Genomic DNA, 16,932 nt, shown 5'->3' with positions numbered 1-16,932 from the left:
AGTGAGCTGCATTTGTTTTGGGCAAGTGAAGTTGAGTTATTCATTTGACACCCAGGTGATGTTGTCCAGTGAACAGTTGAGTACATGAGTGGATTTCAGGAAAAGGCCCAGATGGAAATAGAAATTCAAGCATTAGCAGAGAGGGAGTGTTTAAAGCCATCAGACTGCATGAGTTGCTCAAGTGAATTTTGACAGAAGAAGCTAGGTTGTCTTAAGACACAAATCTTTTGTGTGTGATAGCAATTTTTTAAAAAATATATATTTGAAAGGCAGCGTTAGAGATATCTTCCATCTGCTGGTTCACTCCCCAAATATCTGCAATGACTGGAGCTAAACTGTGCCCAAACCAGGAGCCAGGAGCTTTAATTGGGTCTCACATGTGAGTGGTGGGGCCCTAGTACTTGGCCCATCCTCTGCTGTTTTCCCAGGCACATTAGCAGGAAGCTGGATTGGAAGTGGAGCAGCTGACATTTGAACCAGCACCCATATGGGATGCTGACATTGTAGGCAGCTGTTTAACCCACTGTGCTACCATGCTGGCCCTTGTGTCAGCAATTTTTAAAAGAAAAATTCTTGGGAACGTTGAAACACAAGGTTTAGAAGGTGAAATGATGAGTGTTTTTTTTGTTTTGTTTTTTTGTTTTTGTTTTTGTTTAATAAAAAGAATTTGTGTTAAAGGCTCCTGGGAAGTTTCAAGTCTGGGAAGGGAGGGAGCAGCAGAGGAGCTGAAAGGGGAGAGGTAGAAGAACATGCGCGGGGTTGACCAGGGGAACCCTGTAGCCACTGGCTAGGTGCATGAGACCCCAGAACTGGCCCACCACCTCGCAAAGAGATGGGCTGCTGAGCCATTTTGTGGAGTGATCTGACACAACCACAGTTGAAGCAGCGTTGGGAAGAACGGGAAAGGGACTTGGACAGAACCCAGTAAGGCCCTCAGCCTTGTGTAGATGCCCCCGAGTGCACTTCATTTCCGCCTGCACTTTGTGCAGCAGCCAGAAGAAACTGCTCGTGATCCCTAAACGCAGCCACGGCCTGCCCTTGCCTATGCCTTTTTCACAGATGCTCTGCTCCAGCCACCTGCAGCCTCTTCTCTTACACCAGCAGCCAACGTAGCAAAATGCTGTGGCAGGTCACAGCCCAAGTGTTCCATGCGCGTTTTCTCCAAATCTGCGATTGCAGTGATGTCAGGAACTAATCCCTCACCGCCCACGTGCCCTTTAGGATGGCTCCTGTTGAGGAAAGGGCCAGTGGCTCAGGGGAAGCTTGACTGCAAAGGGAAGGGAGAAAGAGCTCATCACAGAGTGTGTTTTCGGGGCAAAATCCTAGGTTTTTATGATTTTCTTCTCAAGCTTTAACATTTTTTTCATTTCTTTAATTTAAGAGGCTAAGAGAGAGAGATTTTTCATCTGTTGGTTCATCCCTCAAATGCTTGTAGTAGGCTTAGCTGGGCCAGGCCAAAGCCAGGAGCCAGGAACTCAAACCAGGCTCACATGTAGGTGGCAGAAATTCAAAATCCCACTTGAGCCATCACCTGCTCCTTCCACTAGCAGGAAGTGGAGCCGCAGCATGAATCCGGGAACCTAATGTGGAGTGGGCATCCCAAATAGCGACTCAACTGCTGTGCCAAGAGCCCTCCCCTTCTCAAGCTTTGAATTATATTAAAATACAAATGAGATTAGCCATGTTAACAAGTTTTACATAAACAGTTCATTAGTGTTGAGTACATTCACGTTATTATACAACAGGTGTCTAGAACTTTCGCACCTTGCAGAGCGAAAACCCTGCACCTGTTCAGCAACTCCCTATCCTCACCTTCCTTCAGCCCCTGGCAGCCACCCTTCTACTCCCTGTCCATGTGAGTTTGACTGTCCTGGCTACCTCATAGAAGTGAAGTCACTCAGTTTGTCTTTTTATGACCAGCTTGTTTCACTTAGCATAGTGTTCTCAAAATTTAGCCACGTTGTAGCATGTGTTGGAATTTCCTTATTAAAAATGTTCATTTGTTTATATTTACTTGAAAGGCAGACACACACACACCTACACACACAGGCAGGCAGACACCAAATACCTGGAGCAGCTGAGGCTGGGCCATGTTGAAGCCAGGAGCCTGGAACTCAATCTGGCTCTCCCAGGTAGGCGTCAGAGACCAAAGTACTTGAGCCATCTCTTGCTGCCTCCTAGGGTGTGCATTGGCAGGAATCTGGAATTGGAAGCACACACCAGGACTCAAACCCATGTGGTACTCTGTGGGAATGGGGGCATCCCAGGAGGTTTAACTGCTCTGCTTACCCTCCTTCCTCATCGAGGCTGAATACCCCACTGTCCCACAGTTTGTTAGCCATAGATGGACCCCTGGGTGGTTTTAAAGCATGAATGGGCAAATATCTCTTCAAGTCTTTGTTTTCACTTCTTTTGGATATATGCCTAGAAGTAAAGTTGCTGGATCATATAATAATTCTGTGTTTAAGGTTTTAAGAAACTGCCATGCTGTTTTCCCTTTTATGGCCGAGGAAGTTAAGTGAGATGTATGCTAGAAGCAGAGAACAGAAAGTTGCAGCAGGTCTTTGTTTCATCAGTTTCTGCCAGTTAACAGCTGTGGGGTTTGGACAAATTACCTTTTTTATCCTTGGTTTAGTCATCTGGAAAATGAAAACAGTAACTCCCTGTTTACCTCCTGTTCATTCGCTGAGCAGATGGGGGAAGATACTGTTCTAGACAGACAGGTGTGGGTCCCAGTCCCACGGAGTTCATGGTCTCATGGATTCTAGTGATTGGTGCAGAAAGTGATTGAGAGCGCCCTGATCGTATAAACTGAAGCACCGTGAAAGTAGGAGGGTTATTCTTGCCCCAGGGAAGTTTTCTCCTGGGAGGGTCAGGGTCTCTTTCTCATTGGAATGAGACAGCAATAGAAAATGAAAAGGGCTGGCACTGTGGGATAGTGGGTAAAGCTGCCACATGCAGTGCCGGCATCCCATATGGGCGTCAGTTCTAGTCCCTGCTGCTCTTCTGATCCAGCTCTCTGCTGTGGCTTGGGACAGCAGCAGAACATGGCCCAGGTGCTTGGGCCCCTGCACCACTGTGGGATATCCAGAAGAAGCTCCTGGCTCCCAGCTTCAGGTTGGCTCAGCTCCTGCCGTTGAGGCATTTGGGGAGTGAACCAGTGGATGGAAGACCTCTCTCTCTCTCTCTTTCTCTGCATTTCAATTAAATAAATACATCTTTAAAAAAAGAAAATGCCGAGAGGTGCTAGATGTCTGTCAGAGAAGTTAAGGGTAGGCATGCTCATTGCACCCTCAGAGGGTTCCTAAATGTTTGTTGAGTGAAGGAGTGATGTTGGGATGTAGAGAGTCAATGTAAGCAGATGTGAGTTTCTATCTTGTTAAATGTTCTGAAATGTTAAACACATTTTAAGAAAAAAAAGGAGTTGTACCTAGCATTCATGGGCATGTAGAGTGGAGGCATATAAAAACCCTTCACTCAGAATTCAAAATTTGATCTTTAGAGCGTGCTACAGTAGAACTATGTACCCAGATTTCCAAATTTAATGCCATTGCAAAGTGGTTGGTACACTATAAGGCATCTAATGTTTCTGATTGTGAATGAGGGAAAGTCCTAAATTTAAAGACCCACGTGATTTATTGAATTATCTTGGGGAATAAGAAGTTAGCTATTCGCGATGCCAACAAAATACCTGAGGCAAAATAAGGAGAAAAGGTTTCTTTAGCTCAGTGTGGGAAGGTGGAGTCCGAGGCCAGGGGGCTGCATTGGATTGGCCTTCAGAGCGTGCTGGATGCGGCGGGCCAGGAAGCAGAGACGCAGAGAAAGGCTGGGCCCACCTCGGCCTTTTTAGGCCACCCTCTGGGGAGACCCACCTTCCTGGGCGTGTCCTCAGTGACCTAGGGACCCCTGCTAAGCCCATCTCCTGAACCCCATAATTGCTTCCACCCTTTTTAGTGCCATTAACTTAGGACTTCGGGATTTAAAATCCTCCATGAGTTCAGGAGCCAAATCATATCCAGACCACATGAAAAATGAAAGTCTTAAATTATGTTTTTACTTGAAGTTTGCAAAAATGAAAGCTTTATTTTTTCCCCAAAATGTGGCAATCAGGAGTCTATACGCTAGAATTCTACAATTCTACACCCCTGGGCCAATTTCAGACTGATATGAATATTGCTAATAGCTTCAGAGCTTCTAAAGGCCACTTGACCCTCAAGCTCATCTACACGAGACCCCACGTGTTCGCAGGAATTAGCACCGTGTCTGTGTGTTGGGGGTGGGGGCGGCAGCAGCTCCTCTCTGAGCGGACAGCTCTGTCCATTCATTCTCTTCCACAGGCAAACATGCTGAAGACATATTTGGTGAGTTGTTTAATGAGGCCAACAACTTCTACATCAGAGCAAATTCTCTTCAAGACAGAATTGATCGCCTTGCTGTCAAAGTTACCCAGCTGGATTCCACAGTGGAAGAGGGTAGGTAATTGCATGAAAGCAGTAAGCTGGAAGTGATGTTGCCAAGACTGTAGTAATTAATCGCAGTGTAATTACTGCCTTTTCCTCGAGGTGGTATGCTGGTATTTTATCTTGTCTTTCCTACAAGAGTGAGGGGGAAAAATCCCACAAGATTGGATTAATTAGTGATGAAAGATTTAGATCTTGGCTACCTCATATGCCATATTCTTGTTTAAAGAAAATTATAAATATGCTCTTGGTTTTAAAGGCTTCTTTGAATTAATTCAGTATTAGAAGCCTTAATTTTAGGTTACTGGCACTTATTTTAAAAATAGTTTCTTAGCTAAAAATCACAGAATTATTCCACCATATTATCCGACTAACAGTGGGTTGTACCTAAGAGGAGGGTACTTCCAAAAAGTTTATTTTGGTGCAAGTAAAACTGTTGAAACCCCTGCATAGTTTTTCATAGTGTGCATTTTCTGTGGACATTTGCAAGACCCATCGTAGACTGGTAGAGGGAAGGCTTCAACGTGATCCTCTTGTTGGGGTTGATGCTTGTAGATAATCTTGGTGATTCAGCTTATTTAAAATTATGTTAATCTTCTCAGAAGTAGCATTTACAAAAGGCCTCCAAGGGTCAAGTTCTAAAATAATGTTAATATTGACAAACACTGCTAAATTCATGGCAGTTTCAACAAAAATTCAACTATTAACAACTCCTTTTAAAAATTTAACTTCCATTATCTTTTGAAAGATTGAGATTAGACTGGAAAAAGTTGCTTAAAAATGACAAGATATAGCACTTCTTAGTTACTTTGAGAAAAATATTCTGGTGGCAAATCATTTCTACCTTTACATGATGGTGGTTACAATATCTGTTATTGCTTTAAAAGATCCTAGCATCTGAGTTTTGTTGTATACATATATAATAGTGTTGGCAAAAGATTAAGATTTATTTTAAAATGTTTTGTGGATTTCATCATTTTAAAAAGGTATTTTTATTCATGTTCAGGTCTTATTTGAAGGTAAAAATTAAGCTTGTGAGTTAGAAAATTAACAAAAATATGAAACATTGAAAATTTCATGTCTTTTATAAACATTCATTTTCATTTTCCCACTTATAAACATTTAGCTAAATACATGTTCTTTTTTTTTTTTTTTTTTTGACAGGCAGAGTGGACAGTGAGAGAGAGAGACAGAGAGAAAGGTCTTCCTTTTGCCGTTGGTTCACCCTCTAATGGCCGCCGCGGTAGCGCGCTGTGGCCGGCGCACCGCGCTGATCCGAAGCCAGGAGCCAGGTGCTTATCCTGGTCTCCCATGCGGGTGCAGGGCCCAAGCACTTGGGCCATCCTCCACTGCACTCCCTGGCCACAGCAGAGAGCTGGCCTGGAAGAGGGGCAACCGGGACAGGATCGGTGCCCCGACCGGGATTAGAACCCGGTGTGCCGGCGCCGCAAGGCGGAGGATTAGCCTGTTGAGCCACGGCGCCGGCCTTACATGTTCTTAATCTAATTTTTAAATTTTACTTTTTATTAAAAAAACTTTGAATAGCTATTGGTCTGTTCATATAGGGAATTCTTAGCCTTTTAAATCAATTATTTACTTTCAAAATTGGTTTCACAATAATTTTTAATATTTATTCATCTTCCTTTAGATGTGTGTGTGTGTGTGTGTATTGCCTCTTGCAGTTGGAATGCTTATAATAAACTCTACCATGGAAAAGATTAATCTGTAGGTTACATTTTATGAAATTTCACAGTACATGTCATGTCTTTAAAAATCCCTTTGCAATCAAGATTTTTCATTATTGTTATCCTTGGAATGGATATTAGAGTAGAAACAACCCTCGACTGAAAGTTTGGAAACCCATGATCTGTTTAGGACTAGCCATTGCTTTTTTGCTGGAAGATCTTGGTAAGTCACTCTGTACTCCTGAACCTCAGTTTCCGTGGCTCGAGTGTGTCAGTGTCAGAATGGCGAATACATAAAATGCAAAGTGCTACACACACAAGTCTAGGCAGTGCTATTCCCGCTGCTGGTGTAGTTTTGTATCATAGCTCAAGCTACTTAATTTCTAGGACTGTATTACTAGGAGCTCAGGGGAAAATGGTAAGTGTCAGAAGAACGACGTGTTATTTATGTCTGTGTGATTGGGGGGAAGTATTTCCCACATGATTATATTTCAATGGGAATTAACTGGTGCTTTCCTTATGATCCCCAGATCTATGGATTTACATGGCTGTTAAACCCAGAACTTTATTCCTGTGTAGCTTCTGTGATGTGCTGTTTAAATAAAGAATGGTAATTTCATATCAGATTCAATGTAATAAGGAGATTGCTGCAAAGGAATTAAAGCTCTGATTTGACCTCATTCTGTAGAGATAACTGTTATCTAAAAGAGGGAGGAATGGCCAGCCGTGCTGTTTAAACAGGGTTTTAAATGAACAGTGAAAAATCATTGTTTGATAATTCTGGAAGATATTTAGGATTGTTGGTCAAGCAGTAGTTCTTTTTGAACAGTTAAAATTACTTGTGTGTGACTCACCTGGGCAACTTTTCTGTAAACAGTGTCACTACAGGATATCAACATGAAGAAAGCTTTCAAAAGTTCCACAGTCCAAGACCAGCAGGTGGTCTCCAAGAACAGCATTCCCAACCCTGTCGCTGACATTTACAACCAGAGTGACAAGCCACCACCCCTGAATATCCTGACACCGTACAGGTATGGCTGCTGCGGGAGCTGGACAGAGGCAGGAGGCTGATGGTACCTCCTGGAGAAACATCCTGAGCAGCTCATTTGGGTTACATTTAAGAATGTTTTTCAAACTTTGAATATTGTGAGTTGCAGTATTACACCCAGTGAAATGAGGCACTGGCACAGGATTATTGAAGTTGTGGTGTTTCAGACTGTAGATAGGCCTGTCCCGAGCAGCGTGAGCACGGTTTTAGCTCCCAGGCACAGGTGCCTCCCGCGGGAGTGGGCCTGTGACTGAACAGCGCTGCATGTGGTGATTGTTCCTGCTCCTGTTCAGCTCCCTGTGCAAGGAACCACGTCATTTATTCGTCATGATGCCAACTGCCTGAGTCAGCATTTCAGCACTGCAGAGGCATTCCTTATTTAATTCACAAAAATGCGTTCTGCAGCCTTAGGGACTTGTAAGAATGAAAATATAGTCACCACATTCGCTTCCTGTTATCATTAAAATGGTAGCACATCCTATCAGGACCAAATTTCCAAGAAAATCAATAGTACCAAATATTAATAAGAAGAGATTCGAGATGCTTTTTGGAAATACTCCTCCTGCCTCCGAACACAGTGACACTCTCTTCCCCACCTGCCCTGACTGGCACCCAGCCTCCCTTTCTCGTAGACTATCCTGACAGCCCCTCCTGACAGGGCTAGGCACAGACCTCAGAACGGTGTCAGAGACCCCCTGGAAACCAATGGCAGAGGAGCAGGATGCCCACCTTTTTATGGAAGAAGCATCCAGGCAGCTTCAAAAAGTTCATGGAAATGCACATTATTTTTAGCCCTGTTCTTCCTACGATTTTTTTGAAAGCCTTCGTACCTCCCTGGAAGTTTTAGCAGACTCATTTGAGAAAACCAATGATATGTATGAATACTAGAATCCTACACCTATTGTTTAATTTTTGGCTTTGCTTTCATCCGGTCGGCATTCTTCCAGGGTAGCTTTTCAGTTTCAGGTAGCATCAGGAGCCTCAATCTACATAACACAACACGAGGCTTCTTGTTCACGTTCCTTACCTGCTCTTACGAAGGAGTCTTATTATAACTTGGTACTGACCAAAAAAACTAGAAAATCCAACAGACTACTTGCATTTGATTAATTAAGATCATGATTAAATATTTGTGGTGACTTAAAATCTTGAATTGCATAAAAATGACTTTCATATCAAGCTTATGGAAAGTAAAGCACTTCTTTGACTTCTTAATAACATATTGAAGAATAGCAATGCCAACTCAAGGCTACTTCTTATTAATATGACAACATTTGGGGATGTATAAGACATGATTTTTGCATTCAACTTAATTATCACAATAGTTTGTAAATATTAGAAATACAAAGTGAGAAATCATTTAGGTAGACATAGACTATCTGTTTCTAGTTGCCCAAGTGAGTTCCTGCCTTCAGTGAAATATGAACTCCATTTTTAAGAAAACGAATGTGCATTTATTCATCTTAGATTTTCAGCACATTCCTGCGTTGGCCTTTTTTCTACACCTTTACCTTTATTCAAGCCCTTAGTATCTTGGGTAGATAAATCCTTTCTTATACCAGTGTCGTTCAGATCCCTGGCATGCAGGTGACTTAGCAGTTGGGAACGTAGGAAAAGCACAGAAAGCTTTCAGGAGGTGGAGGCACACCACACAGATCCGTCATTGGTTTTCAGCCACAGTGACTGAAATAGCCCCATAGGAATAGAGGCTTCCCCGCCTGATGGGCAGATGCTTGTCAGGAACTTGAAGGCCAGACCAGGTTTTCTTCTGAATGGTTGTTAGCTTGCTTTGTTCAGCGCGAACTCTTGGCTCTACTCACTTCACTGAGTTTGCTTCCCCTGTCTGCCTCAGGTGACTTACTGAAATACTGTGAGATGTGAATGTTTTGCTGCTACTCGGAAATAGGAAGTAGGCCACATGGTTTTCTAAGCAGTAGTAGAATAGAGCATTCACTTTAGATCATGATTTTTTTGAGCAACATGTTCTATTTGTTGTGTTATTACTGGTTTTATGATAGGTAAGTGACATATTTAAAGACTTGAAATATTTTTTAGACCATAGCAACTGGAGCAGTACTTAAAGGAAATAGTTACAAGGGAAGCTTCTTTGAAAATACTTAATTCATTATTTTTTCCCCCAGTCACATTTATACCCATGAACATTTTACTGTTTTCTTAATTGAATTTATAGATGTTGCGTAAATTTGACTGAGAAAAAGGGACAGATTACCTGTTAATTTTCATCTGATAGTTTTGAAACTCCAGAATAGAAATGAATGTATGTGCACTAAGAATCTGCCTGCCTCTGTGGATAGTCCCCATTGGGAACTATTTCAGGAATGAACCAGTTCCTGAAATAATTAAGGTATTACAGTAAAAGTCGCTGTTGTTGATGAGCCATATTGTGATTCTGCAGAGTGACTTTCTACCTAATTCTAAATTTGCAAGAGCACTTTAGCCTAACATTTCTAGGACAGGTCGCTGTTCTTGACTAGTTCCACATTTTATCGAATAAGGAGATTTACAGAATAATGCAAAGGATAGTTACAATGCCTGGTAGAGAGGTTACAGTCTCATGAGTTAAAATGTGATTAATATTAACCTCCATAAGAAAGTAACAGTCTTCTTCCCCCACATCCCCCACCTGGACCAATAATATGTGATTCACAGAGATGATAAGAAAGATGGGCTGAAGTTCTATACTGATCCATCCTATTTCTTTGACCTCTGGAAAGAAAAAATGCTACAGGACACGGAAGACAAAAGGAAAGAGAAAAGACGTCAGAAGGTAAATCATTCCTGTGTGGGCAATGTGTGTATGAATGTGACTGGGATTATCGTTTAGAAATAAAGTCAAGTGGTCGAGGTGTTGGATTTAGTGCCAGGGTTTCTCAGAGGCTGCGTTCCCCACGGGAAGATTTTGATAATTCAGTCTAACACAGCAAGACTATTTTTCTAGAAGTACGATCACATTAGTCCCCCAGCACTTGCTTAGCTTTAAACAAAAGTAGCAGCTAAAATTTCCATTTTGTTCTGACCATGTTCCATAACTTTTCTCCTGCTCTGTCAAGTTTTCATATAGCTTCCACATTCTGTATCAGAGCAAATGGTGTGCTTTTTTATCTTTTAAACATTCTTAATCGGTGGGTTTCCACCCAGATCTAATTCAGACCTTGATGAGATGTTCATACTGGACTGAGAAGCAGGTGTGGTCATCTGTTCAAGGCACAGTGTTTCCTGGAAATAAGCCTCCCTTTGGGGCAGTGGCAGGCTGGAGACCCACCAGTCTGCAGGCTGAGAAGCTCAGCGTGACAGCCAGCAGACCCGGAAGGAGGAGTCCACTCTGCTTTAGCTAAGGAACTTCTGCTTTGAAAATTGTCATTTTAGGGCTCAGCTTTTTGCCTCTAAGAAGAGTAATTCTCAAAGGGCAAACATTTGTTAAAATGTTGTTATGTTTACTATGTTTAAAAGTGATACCCAGCTTGTTTAACAAGTGCTGGGATGCTTTACTTAGGAGAAAGGCTTAGTATTTTTGTGGGCTGCTGGCCTTAAGATTCGGAAGTATTTGGGTGTTTGGGGGCAATGCAAGCTGCATCTTGGGATGGAGAACTTGAGGTTTGAAAACAGGTGTAAGAAGGGCATGTGAGCTGTTCCCACTGGAGTGATGAAAGGGTTCCAACACTTGGTGGTGATTCATGCTTTCTTCATGGCCTGGGGAGATCTCACTGGGAAATCGCCAAGGAATTGCTGAATTGCACCGCATATTCAAGTTTAGAAAAAAGATACTAACCTCTTGAATGGATAAGAAGCAAAGGTTTAAAGGCTTGTCTGTCTTAATTCCCACACTTTTTCAAAGTCATAGGGTGGAACGCCAGCAGTTTACACTCCGTTCCTCAGACTCCCTTTCAAAAGGCCTTTAGGTTTCCCCTCTGAGTGACACTGTTGGTAAAAATGGCTCTCTTTTTGACCACTCTCCTTGAGTGGAAAACACTCTTTAAAAAAAAAAAAAAAGATTTATTCATTTATTTGAAAGGCAGACTCACAGAGACAGAAGCAGAGGTGGGGGGGGGGGGGTCCTCCATCTGTTGGTTCACTCCCCAAATGGCTGCAATGGCCAGAGCTGAGCCGATCCAAAGCCAGGAGCCAGGAACTTCTTCTGGGTCCCTGACATGGGTGCATGGGCTGAGGACTTGGGCCATCTTCTGCTTTCCCAGACCATAGCAGACGGCTGGATCAGAAGTGGAGCAGCCGGGACTGGAACTGGCACCCATATGGGATGGCGGCACTGCAGGCAGCGGCTTTACCCACTGAGCCACAGTGCTGACCCTGAGAAAACAATCTTAATCTATATGTGATTGTTGTGTCTTCAGAATCATCTGTCATTTCCTTGCTGTTTTTGTCTCATTTCACATTCCCCAAATACATAAAATTCTGGTAAGATTTTTTCTTTCTTTCACTTGTATCATGATTGAATGCCTTCTAACTGCTGGATAAACCAGGAGTATCTCCCTCATGGAGAGTACCATGTATGGGGAGCACAGGCCCTGAATAACTGTGCAGCCCCTTGGAACTCAGAAGAGGAGTGGAGTTTGAAAGGTTAACGTACATCTGCTTCAGATAGGAGTAGAAAATGAGGCAGTAGGCCCTTCACGTCCCAGGATTTCACAAAGCCAAAGTTATGTTCAGTTTGCAGTGGACAGACCTGAAAGAAAAATTAGGTTAGAAAATTTGGGAACAAGAAGCCCATTGATTTTTAACATCTTACAAAAGTTTATTTCCGTTTGATGCTTTAAAAACATGGAAAAATAATGACACTACTAAGTAGGAATTGTTAAGTGTACAGTTACACCATTGCTAAATGTTGGGAAGTGCAAGTACGGAGAGTATGGGTGAGGTGACTGGGAAGGAGGCCTCTTGGAAGAGGGGTCACGCACACGGAGATGAGAGCATGCCTGGGGAGGGTAGCACAACCGAGGAAGGCTGCAGCATCTGGGGCAGATGAGACAGGCGGGCTTCGTAATCGAGGGCCCTTCTGAGCAGGAATAAGAGCATCCTAGCCTAGGAAACAGTGTGGCGTCTTCTAGAGATTTGAATGTAGCCCACTGTGGCTGGAGTATAGACTCATTACTGTGAATATTTTGTCATGGTTGTGTGTGTTTGTGTGTCTTTTGTGCATGTTGGTAGGTAAATTTGGAGACTAAACCATTGTAAAGAGAGTTGTAGAGTTTGTAACACTTATCCCCTAAATAACTCAACACCCATCACTTGAAAAGTAAGAGTCACAGTTACTAATTTCAGGGAAAGCATTTGGTAGTGGTTAAGACAACACTTGGGACACCCATATCTCCTATTGGAGTGCCTGGCTTTGAGTCTTGGCTCTACTCCTTATTTTAGCTTCCTGCTAATGTATACACTCGGAGGCAGTAGTTATAGCTCAAGAAATTGGATCCCTGCCACCCATGTGGGAGATCCAGATTGGTCTCCCTCTCCCCCCACTTTTAAAAAGATTTATTTATTTATTTATTTGAAAGTCAGAGTTACACAGAGAGATAGGGAGAGGCAGAGAGAGAAGGAGAGAGGTCTTCCATCCACTGGTTCACTGCCCTGTTGGCTGCAACAGCCAGAGCTGCACCGATCCAAAGCTAGGAGCCAGGAGCTTTCTCCAGGTCTTCCCACAAGGTGCAGGGGCCCAAGAACTTGGGCCATCTTCCACTACTTTCCCAGGTCATAGCAGAGAGCTGGATCAGAAGTGGAGCAGCTGGGACTTGAACCAGCACCCATAGGGAACGCCGGCACTGCAGGCGGCAGCTTTACCTGCTGTGCCACAGCGCCAGCCCGGGTTCCCTCTCTTGGCTCCAGCCTGTGCCAGTCCCAGCTGTTGTGAGCTTTTGGGGAAGTGAACCAACAACAGATAGGGGAGGTCTCCCCATCTGTGTGTCTCTGCTTTTCAAATAAATAAATTTTTAATTGAAAAAATAAAAGTACTTAAAGTAATTCTTAATTACTTTAATAAAGTGGTTCTTGATCAGGGCGCATACTAGAATCCCATTAAAATCTCCTCCATTCCCTTTATTCTCTTTGTTGTTAAAAATATACAGATGACATATACTGGTTTTAAAATACTCAGATAGCCCTGAAGGGAAGAGAGGTGCTCCCCTGCCTGGAAGGAAGTACCCACTGAACAGAATGTGCATCTTTTCAGACCTTTTAAACCTTTGTATATATATGCCTATACATCTACAAAGTAGTTTATATACATAAGATTGTATTACACATGAGTTGTGCACACACACATACATTATTACGCATGTTCTTTTTAAGAGTTGTGCAGTATTCTGAAACATAAAATGCTTCCTAAATTATTTACCATTGCTGTATGAATGAATATAGGTTGACTGTAAATGGTTGCTGTTACAGCACTGCATTGGGTGTCCCTGTACTCAGGGCAGAGGTTTCTTCAGGGTAAATTTCAAGAAGTTGAGTTGCTATCAACAAAGAGATAGCAAGTTTTGAATTTCCAGATACCATCATTTTGCACCCCACCTTAAAGGAATGAATGACTAGTTTATATTCTTTCTTTCTTTTTTTTTTTTTTAATTTATTTATTTGAGAGGTAGCGTTACAGACAGTGAGAGGGAGACGCAGAGAGAAAGGTCTTCCATCCGCTGGTTCACTCCCCAAGTGGCCGCCACGGCTGGCGCTGCACCAATCTGAAGCCAGGAGCCAGGAGCTTCTTCCTGGTCTTCCACATGGGTGCAGGGGCCCAAGGACTTGGGCCGTCTTCTATTGCTTTCTCAGGCCACAGCAGAGAGCTGGACTGGAAGAGGAGCAGCCAGGACTAGAACCGGCGCCTATATGGGATGCCGGCACCACAGGCGGAGGATTAACCCACTGTGCCACAGTGCCGGCCCCTATATTCTTTCTTAAACAATTACTTATTTATATATTTGAAAGGCAGAGAGAGACGGACAGAGACATGCAGTCAGACAGACAGTTCCTGTCCGCTGGTTCGCTTCCCAAATACCCGTAAGAGTCAGGGCTGGGTCAGGCCTCAGCTGGGAGCTGGGAACCCAGTCCTGGTTTCTTACACAGGTGCTGAGGAACCCAGCTTCTGTAGACATCTCTGCTGCGTCCCAGGGTGCACATTAGCGGAAATCTGGAATTAGAAAGGGAGCGGGGACTTGAACTCAGGAACTCTGATAAGGGATGGAAACATCCATGTTGAGTCTTAACCACTGTGCCAATGCCCACATTTAACGTACACTCTCAACAGGCCTTCCACGGTCCTGGATGTTTTTGTTTTCAGTGGAGCTCCCCTCTGCCCCCATCTAATCTGCATATATACATATATGTGTGTATGTATATGTAAAAAGCAAAAGCACTTATCTTAATATAAATGGTTATATATTGTAATATAAATGTATTTTAAGATATAAGTGCATTTGTATTTTAGCAAATTTTACAATGATACATTCATGGGTGCCTCATAGGCTTGCCCTACTGGAGTTCAAACTCCAGAAGGGCAGAGAGAGCCTGCTTCGTTTGCCGTTTGCATCATCACTGCCTGGCCTGTGTGTGGGACAGGAAGCACAGTAAACCTGAAGCCTGGCTGTGGAGTGGATCATTGAACCGGCCTGTATTGAGAGTATGCTTTGCGTAGAGCCTGTGCTGGGAGCCATCAGTGGGAAGTGAGAGCATGCCGCTGTTGTCCTTGAAGATCATAGGGTCTCACGAGGGAAGCAGGAGGGACTTATGGACACAGAGAGTAGCTGTGCTTCCCTTTGAAGGAGTACTTGTGTAGAACCTAAGGATTTGCTGAATTCATTTTTGCTCGCGAAGTAGGGCCAGAGCCAGAATGACTCTGTGCAGCCAGGTAAGTATGTATCTTGGGATGTTTCGTGTTAAGCTTGTTTCAGGATTTGCTTAAATATTTTCTAATAGTCTTTCAGAGATTGGGAATAGAGCAATTTGAATGATGTCTTTAGAAATATCATTGTATGTTAACAAGTCAATCAGAACCGTGCAGGGGTGGGGAGTGATTTCTCTGTGTTGTTTTGTTGTGCTTCACCTGATACAGACCTCAGAAGTTTAGTAGATTTAAAATGGGCAACAAGCCTGTTCGAGTGAATTCTGTACCAACAATGGTGGTGAGCAGCTCTCAGCTGTTGCACACTGGCTACTTTTCTGGTTAAAACACCAAGAACCGTTCACATCTTGGGGCCCACTGGGTGAGAGGAGTGTGCTGCTGTAGAGAACTGCCTGAACGGGGGGTGATTGCAATGGGAATGTCTCCGGACTGCACAGCGGGCTTGTTTCCTGTGCATTGTGACTGCCTCTAACCACTGTTTTCCTCTCCCTTCTGTCTTGGCATGCTTGCTTTCTTTTCCTGGACGTCAGGAGCAAAAGCGTATAGATGGCACCACCCGTGAGGTGAAAAAGGTTAGAAAAGCCAGAAACAGGCGCCAGGAGTGGAATATGATGGCGTATGACAAAGAGCTTAGACCCGACAACAGGTTGTCTCAGAGCGTGTGCCACGGCGCATCTTCCGAGGGATCCCTGTCCCCAGACACTAGGTGTGTGCGTGTCATAGCTGCCTCCCCTGATGCTTTGGGCCACTGTGCACTGGCCACTTTCAGTATAAATCAGAAATGCACCCCTAGCTTTGGGGTTTATGTGGCCATAGAAAAGGTCTATGTGTCTATAGAAATGATTCCACCTGTATTTTGATTTTGAAGTAATATTTTTAAGACTGTTATTGTACATTGGTTGCTTTGTCTTTTTTTTTTTTTTTTTAATCTCTCTGGCTTAAATTTACTATTCAGTTAATCTAGATGTGTTTAGTATTGATTCTGAATTTGGAATAACTGTTAATGACTTAAATTTTATTTAAATAATCAATCCTTTCTCTAGCTTGGGATTTTGAATTTCATTTGTTGTTTGGTATTTAAAAATGATTGGTAGATGGTGATTAACATGATGAAGAAATCTCTTTCTTGTTCTTTTTGATAACCTTTTGAAAAAATGATGAACAGGAGATAGATGTGTTTGCTGCTGCAGTTAACTAATGTTAGGTATTCCTATTTCAAGACAAGAATTCCATTGGAGTTTACTTTAAAAAGTTGTTAGCAATTCTTGCAGGTGTGAATGATGTGGCCACTGAGTCACATTTTCCACAAAAAGAATTCATAACAGGATCACTGCCTGCATCATCAGGAACTGACTGGTGCAGCTTTTGGTTTGATTTTCTGTTTCTGACTTTATGAAGTTCTAATAATCTGTTCTTATGGTCTTCTCTAGCATTACAAATTTGAATTTTGAATTCTTATGATATGTGATTCAAGAATGTTCCCCAAACAGCAGCAACTGGACTTTGTGTTACAGCTGTGTCCTCCTCTTGTGTGTATTTATCTCAGTGTGTAGACCCTAACATACAGAAGGTGCTACCTGACCGTTGCTGAAAGACTTACTTGTTTGCTGGTTACAATGCCTTAAATATTTTTATTCCAGAAGGTTTGTAAGTCATTGGTGGGGCATGAGGCAAGTTCTAAGTAATTTTTCTGTACAAGCTGTTTTCTATTCATTGTTAAGAGTCGTTGGAGCTGGAACTGACCGCCTGGCCTCCAGTTTGAATTCCATGTTGTTTATTTCTATCTGAAGTGAGAAGGATGAGACAAACTGCTCGTAGTTCTTTGGGTGGGGAGGTACACAAACTTCATAGCCCCCACAAAGCTAACCGGCT

At 43.0% G+C, this 16,932-nt stretch overlaps 1 protein-coding gene across 2 annotated transcripts in view; it reads left to right on the top strand.

Moving 5' to 3' along the window:
• Positions 1 to 16,932, top strand: part of WASF3 (WASP family member 3) — a 143,582-nt gene that overhangs the window by 114,820 nt on the left and 11,830 nt on the right. The window contains exons 4-7 of one of the 2 annotated variants that reach the window (XM_062194574.1): positions 4,338 to 4,472; positions 7,023 to 7,176; positions 9,864 to 9,981; positions 15,591 to 15,766. In XM_062194574.1, coding sequence (XP_062050558.1) covers positions 4,338 to 4,472; positions 7,023 to 7,176; positions 9,864 to 9,981; positions 15,591 to 15,766 — 583 coding nt within the window. The remainder of the gene's footprint in view (positions 1 to 4,337; positions 4,473 to 7,022; positions 7,177 to 9,863; positions 9,982 to 15,590; positions 15,767 to 16,932) is intronic. The other variant, XM_062194575.1, reaches the window with a different exon arrangement.

Source organism: Lepus europaeus, chromosome 6 (assembly GCF_033115175.1).
Source record: "Lepus europaeus isolate LE1 chromosome 6, mLepTim1.pri, whole genome shotgun sequence".
In the NCBI taxonomy this organism is placed as follows: Eukaryota; Metazoa; Chordata; class Mammalia; order Lagomorpha; family Leporidae; genus Lepus; species Lepus europaeus.
This window is presented reverse-complemented; position numbering and strand designations above follow the sequence as displayed.